At 38.2% G+C, this 10,717-nt stretch overlaps 1 protein-coding gene across 1 annotated transcript; it reads left to right on the top strand.

Annotated features, from left to right (window-relative positions):
* Positions 1 to 792: 792 nt before the first annotated feature.
* Positions 793 to 3,686, top strand: LOC109012783 (pentatricopeptide repeat-containing protein At4g39530). The gene has a single exon (XM_035694609.1). The coding sequence runs from the start codon at positions 1,039 to 1,041 to the stop codon at positions 3,577 to 3,579; it is 2,541 nt and encodes an 846-aa protein (XP_035550502.1). The 5' UTR covers positions 793 to 1,038; the 3' UTR covers positions 3,580 to 3,686.
* The last annotated feature ends 7,031 nt before the right edge of the window (positions 3,687 to 10,717 follow it).

Here is a 10,717-nt window from a genome sequence, read left to right as displayed (position 1 = left end):
GATGTATGGTATAAATACATGTTATTTTTTATTGTATTGTGACTTTGAGTAGCCATAATACAGAGAGAAAAATAGATCATTTTGTGAGATTCATGAGAGTTTATTAGGTATATTGGGACTTTGGGATTGAGAATTTTTGTGATTGGTCTCTTGTACTCCACTTTTGTTTGTTTTTAAAGAGCGAAGGTCACATGTCCATGAGTGTGACCCCCTCTTGATTTTATTAAAAAACCCTCACTTGTGGTAGAGAAATACCCTGAAAACAATCCAACACACCTAAGCTATTACAACTCAGATGCCAAAAAATTTCGTAAAACCAAAACCAATACATAAGAGAAAAAATTATAAACGTAAATAAGGAAGTTCTCAGCAATCTGTGCACAACAATCCTCTAAGCATCCCGCTTCCTATTTCTACTCCATTGAACGACCAACAATTATTATTGGCACCTTGCTTGGCAAGAAAATCTGCAACCATATTAGATTCTCTGAAAATATGACAAATATTGCAATTCAAGGCACCAAACAACATTTTAATTTCTTTCCAAAAATTTCACAAATATCAAAAGTTACAATAATTCACTCTACTTTTGTTGATAATGAATTTATTGAGACCGAGTCCGCAATGGACGTAGACTCACACCGAGATTAATCACTTAAATCTTGATATTTTGTGTGTGATTGTTATTTTTTATTTTTTTTAAAATTTGCTTCCGCTATTTAACTTTAAATTAGCCGCCGCAGATAACCAGCCAATACCAATAAAGAACAAGGGGTTGTCGGTCATGGCCATTGTTGGGATCGGACGGGGAAGTGGGTTCGCCAGCCTGGTGCTCAGTTTCACTGGGATGTGTATATGGCTCAAAGTTACCGAGCGAAAAATGGCTCTCGAGGAAGGCAAAATTAGTCAACTTATGCCTGATTATTGATCAAAGATTGCAAATTTCTGGATATTTTCGAATACTACGGAGCTTAAAGAAAGTGAGTGTCAATGTTATAAATATATATATTTAAAATTTGAGAATGCATTCTTTGTAGGATGACAAACCATTCCCAATTAACATACTGCCTAACACACTGTTACAAACTTGCTAAGCACCGAGGTTTCAACTTCTCCACTTTAGTAGCTCCTCTTCTACGTTCACAAGAACCATCTTTTCCACGCCGTCGGCTCCGCACCATAAGCCGCAAGTTCGCCGACCTCTTGCAAATACCCGCATCAGGCAACCCAATACTGTATTATAATACAATCCATGGCCAAATTGTTGTTTCGGGGTTCGGAAATGATGTGTTTCTTGCCAACATCCTCTTGCGTTGGCACTCCAAATCGGGTCGTCTGCGTGACGCACGGATGTTGTTCGATAACATGCCTGAGAGGAACTTAATTACTTGGTCTTCAATGGTATCTATGTACAGCCAACATGATTGTAATGAAGAGGCCTTGATGGTGTTCTTGGAACTTCTGAGAAGTTCTGACGAGAATCCTAATGAGTATGTTTTAGCTAGCGTTATTCGCTCTTGTAGGCAATTAGGTGCAGTTGATCAAGGTGTCCAGGTGCATGGTTTTGTAATTAAGACAGGCTATTTTCAAGATGTTTATGTGGGTACCTCGCTGATTGATTTTTATGCAAAGAATGACTATATGGATGAAGCAACATTGGTTTTCGATGGTTTGACAGAGAAAACTGCGGTTACTTGGACTACAATCATAGTGGGGTATGTGAAAAGTGGAAGAAGTGAAGTTTCGTTGCAGTTGTTTAACCAAATGAGAGAAACTGATGTTGTTCCTGATAAATATGTGCTGTCTAGTGTATTGAGTGCTTGTTCAGCGCTTGAGTTTGTTGAAGGAGGAAAACAAATTCATGCTTACGTGTTGAGGAGGGCAACGGAGATGGATGTTTCAGTGACCAATGTGCTTATAGATTTCTATGCAAAATGTGGTAAAGTACATACGGCACGCAAAATATTTGATAAAGTGGTGGTCAAGAACATAATATCGTGGACCACAATGATTGCAGGGTACATGCAAAATTCATTCAACTTGGAGGCCATGAAGTTATTTGCTGAAATGGCCAGACTGGGTTGGAAGCCTGATGGATTTGCTTGCACTAGTATTCTCACGTCTTGTGGTTCACTTGAGGCTTTAGAAAATGGGAGACAAGTGCATGCTTACACTATCAAGGCAAACCTTGAGTATGATGATTTTGTAAAAAATGGTTTGATTGATATGTATGCAAAGTGCAGTTCATTAACAGATGCTAAAAGAGTTTTTGATGCTATGGCTGATCATAATGTGGTCTCTTACAATGCAATGATTGAAGGATACTCGAGAGAAGAGAAGCTGAATGAAGCATTGGATCTTTTCCATGAGATGAGGTGTAGATTATTCCCACCTAGTCTCTTGACATTTGTTAGCCTTCTTGGTGTATCAACTACTTTATTTACCTTAGAATTGAGTAAGCAAATTCACAGCCTGATCATCAAATATGGGGCATCTCTGGATGTATTTGCTGGGAGTGCTTTGATAGATGTGTATTCTAAGTGTTCGTGTATAAGGGATGCAAGGTTTGTCTTTGAGGAGATAACTGAAAGAGATATTGTTGTATGGAATGCAATGTTTTGTGGATATACTCAACAGTTGGAAAATGAAGAGGCTCTCAAGCTCTACTCGGAATTACAGTTATCAAGACAAAGACCTAATGAATTCACTTTTGCTGCCTTGATCACCGCAGCCAGTAACCTAGCAAGTCTCCAGCATGGTCAACAGTTCCATAACCAGGTCATAAAGGTAGGAATAGACTCAGAGCCTTTTGTTACAAATTCCCTCGTGGATATGTATGCCAAATGTGGAAGCATGGAAGAGGCATGGAAAACTTTTAATTCCACAGTTTGGAGAGATGTTGTGTGCTGGAACTCCATGATCTCAGCTTATTCGCAGCACGGGGAAGTAGATGAAGCTCTTCAGGTGTTTAAAAGGATGATAAAGGAGGGAATAAGACCCAACTATGTAACATTTGTGGGTGTGCTCTCAGCATGTAGTCATGCTGGGCTTGTAGAAGATGGACTTCGTCATTTTGAATCGATGGTTGATTTTGGAATTGAACCCGGGACAGAACATTATGCTTGCATAGTTTCTCTTTTGGGCCGAGCAGGCAAACTCTTTGAAGCAAAGGCATTTATTGAGAAAATGCCAATAAAACCAGCAGCAGTAGTATGGAGGAGCTTGCTCAGTGCGTGTAGAGTTGCTGGTAATGTTGATATGGGGAGATATGCAGCAGAGATGGCAATTTCAATTGATCCAACGGATAGTGGATCATATATTTTACTTTCCAATATTTTTGCATCTAAAGATATGTGGGTAGATGTCAAAAGGCTGAGGGAGAGAATGGACTTTAATGGGGTTATAAAAGAACCTGGAAGCAGCTGGATAGAATTGAATAAGGATGTTCATACATTTATTGCAAAAGACACAGCTCATGCTGAGGCCGATCTTATATACTCAGTTTTGGACAATATAATTCTGCAGATCAAAGGGATTGGTTATGTGCCTGACTCTGCTACGCTTTTCACGAATGATTGATGAGAAACATGTGTTGAGAGTTGTTTATTTCCTTAGTTTTACTGTAGCATTTACTGTAACACTTATTTAATGTATTTGCCCTCCATAGTATAAATAAGAAAATGAAGAGAAGGAAAAATAATTTTTGTGAGAATTAATTTCTCAATCTTATTTTCAACTTGGTATCAAAGCATTCTTTCTTGGGTTGTTATGTTAAATATTTTAACATGAACATTAATAATTGAATCTTTTGTTTTTCTATGATCCACAATAATAAAATAATAATAATTAAACACGTACATTTCTATATCTGTTTGATGAAGAATTTGATCTGACTATGAGAGAAGGATCATCCTAACAACTTAGCCTCACAAGTGTCTTCCGATGGCTAGAGGCACTCTGATGTTGTAGGTGTGAACCATTTAACCCCTCAATACTATTTATAGACTTTTGGCTATCAAGAAATCTAAGATTTTGTGTTTAACTGTGATTAGAGATATAGAGTGAATCTTATCTCTTAAGAGTTTTCTTATCCCATTATAACTCGTCACTTAAGAGATAACAATTGAGCTATCATAAACCCATTAGGATATGAGTGTGTGGGATATAGAGTTTAAATAAAACTCTTACATTCTCCAACTTGGCCCATACGCCCATAATGTTTTCCATTCATGGATTTATTACAGAAAATTAACCATACTGTGCAAATTCATTTCCTGAAACCTTTCACAGCTCAAAATACATTTCATAAGTTCTATAATATCAATGTCAAACTAGCTACTAATACGAGTAATGGTGGTCCTCTATTATATAATCAATAAATTCCCTTCTATGTACTACAATACCAGTAACTTAATTTAACATGATCTTTAATTGAGATAATTAAGGCTAATATTATAATGCCTTGGGTTTCAATTCATGTCTATTGTAGATATTATCTTATCATCATTCATCCATACCATTTAATGTACATACAAAGTGGAAAGACAAGAAAACAAAAATAAAAGAAACCATAATAGATATCATTAAGTGTCCAAATAGAATTCAAGACATCTACAAGCTCATTAACATATTCATGTCATAAGACCCATTCTATCAACATGTTCTTTAAACTGCTTCGCTACTAGACCTTTTGTCAATGAGTCTGCTATCATAAGCATAGTACTAATATGTTCTATGGACACTGTTTGTTTCTGTATTTCCTCCGTAACACTTAAGTATTTGAGCTCCATGTGCTTGGCACCTTTAGAATACCTATCGTTTTTGGAGAAAAATACTGTAGATGAATTATCACAATAAATTCTTAGCAGCCTGCTATAGAGTCGACAGCTCCAAGCCCTGAGATAAAATTCCTCAGCCATTAGCCATGCACTGTGGCCTCAAAGCACGCCACAAACTTAGCCTCCATTGTAGATGAAGCAATGATTGTTTGCTTCATACTTCTCCATGAGATTGCTCCACCAGCCAACAAGAAAACGTAACCTGAAGTGGATTTTCTGCTATCAGAGCAACCAACAAAATCAGAGTCTAAGTATCCAATTACCTCCAAACTGTCAGTTCTTTTGAAGGTAATCTGGTAATCCGTAGTTCCTTGTAGGTATCACAATAACTCTTTGCTGCTTTCCAATGAGACATCCATGGGTTACTTTGGTAGCGCCCAAGCATGCCAACTGCAAAACTAATATCTGGCCTCGCGCAAATCTGTGCATATATCAAGCTCTCCACCACCGAAGCATATGAGATTTTTGTCACCCCTTTACGCTCCCACTCAGTTTTAGGACATTGTGATATGCTAAACTTATCACCTTTTGATATCGAAGTATCCAGTAATGAACAAATTTTCATGCCAAATCTCTCAAGAACTCTTTCTATGTAACTTTTTTGAGACAATCCCAATAGTCCTTGTTTTTTATCTCCAAAAATTTCGATTCCGATCACTAAGGATTCCTCACCCATATCTTTCATTTCAAAGTTCTTGGAGAGAAAACTCTTGGTTTCATAAAGTAAGCCAAGATCACTACTAGCTAACAAGATATCATTAACATACAGGATCAAAATTATGAACTTACTCCCACTGACCTTTAGGTATATACATCAATTGACAATGTTTTCTTTAAATCCAAAGGCAATAATGGTATCATTGAACTTTAAGTACCATTGTCGCTTGCTTAAGCCCGTATATCAATTTCTTAAGCCTACATACTAGGTGATCTTTGCCTTTTTCTGAGTAGCCTTCTGGCTGCTCCCTGTAGACCTCTTTATCTAAACTTCCATTTAAAAATACATTTTTCACATCCATTTGGTGTAACTCTAAATCATAATGAGCCACCAATACCATAATAATCTTGAAAGAGTCCTTTTTAGATACTGGAGAAAAGGTCTATTTGTAAGCAATGTCTTCTTTCTAAGTGAAACCCTTGGCAACAAGTCTAGTTTTATACCATTCAACATTGTCTTTTGAGTCACGTTGGGTCTTAAAGACCCATTTACACCTGACTCTTTTACTCCCTTTAGGCAATTCAACGAGATCCCAGACTTGATTCTGATCTATGGATTTCAACTTTTCTTTCATGGCATCGATCCATTTACTAGAATCACTTCCCTCTATGGCTTGTGAAAACGTTAGTGGATCTTTACTTGTCCCAATGTCAAATTCAGATTCCTGGAGATACACCACACAGTTTGGTGAAATATCTGGTCTCCGATCTCTCTGAGATTTGCGTAAGACAACCTGTTCTAGTGACTCTTAACTTGGTTCATCAGTGGTATTATCATTTTGAGATGGATGATGATTTACTTGTTCCAATGTATCATTGTGATGATCAATTAGAGAAACCATTATCTTTTCTAAGGATATAGATATAGGGATATCTACCCGTACTTCCTCAATGATCACATCTCTAGGTTCAATTCTCCCACTGATCTCGCCAAGTTCAATGAATTTTGCTTTTCCTATTTCCATTATTCTCAGACTGTGATTAGGACAGTAAAACCTATACTCTTTGGATCTCTCTGGGTACCCAATGAAGTACCCGCTTACTGTTCTAGGATCCAATTTTCTTTCATGGGGATTGTATAAGTCTCGCTTCTACTGGGCAACCCCAAACATGTGTGTGCGCCTTAAACTTGGTGTCCTACCAATCCATAGCTCATAAGGAGTTTTTAGAACTGACTTACTAGGAACGTGGTTTAAGATATACATTGTCGTCTTAACGGCTTCATCCCGCAATGATTTGGGTAAGGTAGAATTGCTTACCATACTTCTAAGCATAACCAATAAAGTCTGATTACGCCTTTCAGCAACACCGTTCTGTTGCGGCGTCTCAGGCATCGTGTACTGTGCAACAATGACACGCTGTTCAAGAAGTTTGGCAAATGGGCCAGGGTTATGGCCTGATTCGTCATACTTTTTATAGTATTCTCCATCTCGATCCAACCTGATGACTTTCACCTTTCTACCTAACTGCCTTTCCACTTCCATGAGAAATACCTCAAGTATTGAAACAACTTGAGATTTTTTATGTAACAAATAGATATATCCAAACCGTGAAAAATCATCTATAAATGTGATAAAATACTTTTCTCCACCAAAACATTCGGTGGAGAATGGTCCACATATATATGTGTGAATTATTTCAAGAAGTCCCTTCATTAATATTTTGGTGTCTCCTTCATTAAATACCAATCTGATTTCTATTGGACAAGTAGTTGACAACAATTGTAGAGTGTCATTCACTTCTTCTGGTTGTCTTGTACATGATCAAGTGACTGGAAAGATGATCGCGAGGGGTCCTAAAGAGGGTCGACTGTTTCCTTTATGTTTAGATTCAAAATCTATTGAGTCAAAGTCTTTATCTCCATTTTCTTGTAATGTTGGTACTTTGAGTGTGAAGGATTGGCATAGGCGGTTGGGCCATCCCAAGTCTCACATACTTCATAAGTTGTTATCTTCCAGTTTAATTGGCAATAAAGATTTTAATTCTCTTGATCAATTAAATTTTGATTGCGATACATGCAAGTTAGCTAAAAGTAAAGTTTTGTCTTTTCCTTCAAAAGGATCACATGCCACTTGTGCCTTTGATGTTATTCATAGTAATGTGTGGGGTATTGCCCCGATAGAATCTCATGATCATTATAAATATTTTGTGACGTTTATTGATGATTATACTCATTTTATGTGATTTACTTTCTTCATACTAAGAATGAAGTATTTATGGTATTCAAGCGTTTCTTGGCTTATCTCACTAATCAATTATATGCCTCTCTTAAGATTCTTCACTCTAATTCAAGAGGAGATTATATATCTATTGAGTTTCAAATGTTCCTTCAAGACCAAGGAATTATTTCTCAACGTTTTTGTCCATATACTCCACAACAAAATGGAGTAGCTGAAAGAAAGAATCGTCATCCTCTTGATATGTTCTGGGCTCTCCTAATTGATTCAGGCGTGCCCTCTCGTTTTTGGTGTGAAACTTTGTCTACTGCTGTGTATCTAATTAATAGATTACTTACTCCAGTATTAGACAATGTTTCTCCTTATTCTTTGTTATTTGGGCACTCCCCAGACTATTATCAATTGCACTCATTTGGTTGTGTTTGTTTTGTGCATCTTCCATGTGAGATCTCTAATTTTTGCTTGCATTTTGAATCCATATTATTTTTAAATTGAGGTGTTATTTTGTTATTTTAATTAAATGTATTATTTTATTTGTTTTTATAATTTATTTTGGCATGTTTTTATTTCCTTAATATTTATTTATTTATGTTGTTTATGTTATTTTTGAGGTGTTTTATTTTATTAGTGTGTTGTGTGTGTGAGGAGAGGCCCAACCCATGTGCAAGTTATACCCAGCCGCCCAGCCAGTGTAGCTTGAAGCCCAACCCACACATTGCAAGCCCAGCCTTATGCACTAAAGGGCCCAGCCTGTGCCATGTGAACCCAGCCCCTCCCCTTTAAAAGAAAACGGCATCATTTTGGATGGAACCCTAGGGTTCCATCTCTTTCTCCCTTGCGTCATGCCCCTTCTTCCTCCTCTCTTCTTCTTTTCTTCTAGCTTCTTCTGCAAAATTCTTCTTCCTTCGAGCTCCACGCAGCAGCTGCCGACGCCGAACGAGCTTAGTCACGCAACTCAGCTGCAAGCCGCCACCTCCACCTTGCGTCTTCCTCTCCGTGTCGTTCGACATGCACCCCGAAGGCTCACTGTCAAGCCGTGGCTTCGCACGGCCACCATCACCTTCCACCTCGAGCTTCCATGGCTTCTCTGTGTCCATCCTTCCTCTGTTGTCACGACCCACACTGCCACGCACAGCTTGAGCTGTCGTTTTCTCTTCTTCCACCCGTGCGACACGCAAGCCTCTCGAACCGCCACTTTTGGCCTATAAATAGGCCACGTCTTCTTCAACAAACCTGCCGAGTTTCTCTTCCTCCCACTCTTGTCTAAACCATTTTCATCTCTAAAATGCTTGGTGTTTTAGTTTGTGAATTTGAGGGTGAAACCGAGTGATTTTGGGTGGTGTTTGCCGTGTCCTATTTTGTCCTTAGAAATCGAAATTCACTCAGTTTCTTGGTGAAATTGTTGGTTTGTTTGTATTGAGTTTTCATCTACTTGTGTTTTGACCAACCAGTGAGTTGAGTGACCTGTTTTGGCAGTGTTCTGCCGTGAGCTCCACCGTGTGCCGCCACTTTTGGCAACACTCCTTTCCGCTTGATCTTCTAGATTTATTCCCTTTTTCTTGTATGTAATTTCCCAGTTTTATAATAAAATTGTTGTAATTATATTTTGTAACTGTTGATTGTATTAAATTGTTGAATTTGGACCATGGGCCGTTGAAGCGTTGGGTTGTAACTGTTCGTGTGTTGGAAATTGGGCCTTGGGCCGTTAAAATATTGGGTTGTGTTTATGGTTGGATTTGGTGTTGGGCCTTGGGCCAGATTGGAGGACCGGATATGCATGTAGATGAAAAACTGTATTTCTGTATTTATTGAGATTTTGTAAAAGAAATATTTAAATGTGTATTCCAATAAATTGTGAAATGTATATTTATCGTTTTATTAAATTGTACGGAGATGTCACGTTGTCTGTTGAAAATTGAGATTGTTAGTATTAATTGTGTGGGTGCGTGTGTATCACGACCCCAAGCCGAGATATGACATTATCTCGATGGAGCTCTTCTGGTCACTCGGGAGCGTAACAGACTGACATGACGTCCCCTGAGTTGTCGCATGGCGACGACGGGAACAGACGAGACGGTAACCCTCTCGTACCGATTCCGTGACCTTTTGGCTGGCGAGGTTAGAGGATACTTGGCCATGTATGCGCTGAGCGCGGAATTGGGCATCGCTCGTTACGAAGTCTCATGCACAGACGTTACCCGTGGTGTGACGATGAGAGTTAGGTTGTGCGGATGGTCCATAGGGGAGACTGTGGCGCATGCTTTTTAATTAATGGTTATGATTGGACCAAAAATAGAATTTTTTGCGTGAGTGGTTAAAAATGGTATTTTTTGGAAAAAGAACAAATGAGGTGTTGTTTTTCTGCATATTATGTCCGTATGGGGACGCGTGTTATTTTTATATATCACTTGGATGTTATTTTTAGTTAATTAATTGTTGAGATGTCATGAGCCTGAGGGATCTGCCCCGCCGGAGGTTTGAGTTGCTGAGTTACTGTTCAGTGTTATGAGATTTGTTTCCCTTATATTATTTCCTGTCTTTAATTTATCTATCGGATGACTGTTTAGTCCTTGTAAAGTTACTTTTCTATTTCTAAACAATTCTGGTACTTAATAAAGAAAAACATTTTTGTTTCTCCGTTGCAAATATTATTTTGTACACTTATTGCATATTGTACACATTCTGAGCACTGGTCGTTGGGGTGCGTGATCCGTGTGGTCATCATCCCGGTGTCACGAACTCCACAAAAATAACACGTAGGGGTCGAGGGCACCACATTCCATTTTATGAAAGACACAAATTTTCTGCTCAATCAGTCAAATATGCCTTTTTATGGTATAATTCTTTTCAAAAGGTTTTTGTTTGTTAAGATCCTCAGGCTAAACACATTCGAGTTTCTCGCAATGTGGTGTTCTTTGACAAAAAAACAATTTTTTTGTACTCATCTAGACCTTATTACTCCTATTTTATGTGTTTTGCCAAATT

Source organism: Juglans regia, chromosome 10 (assembly GCF_001411555.2).
Source record: "Juglans regia cultivar Chandler chromosome 10, Walnut 2.0, whole genome shotgun sequence".
NCBI classification, from domain to species: domain Eukaryota; kingdom Viridiplantae; phylum Streptophyta; class Magnoliopsida; order Fagales; family Juglandaceae; genus Juglans; species Juglans regia.
Note: the sequence above shows the minus strand (reverse complement) of the source record. Positions and strands in the feature narration are given on the sequence as shown.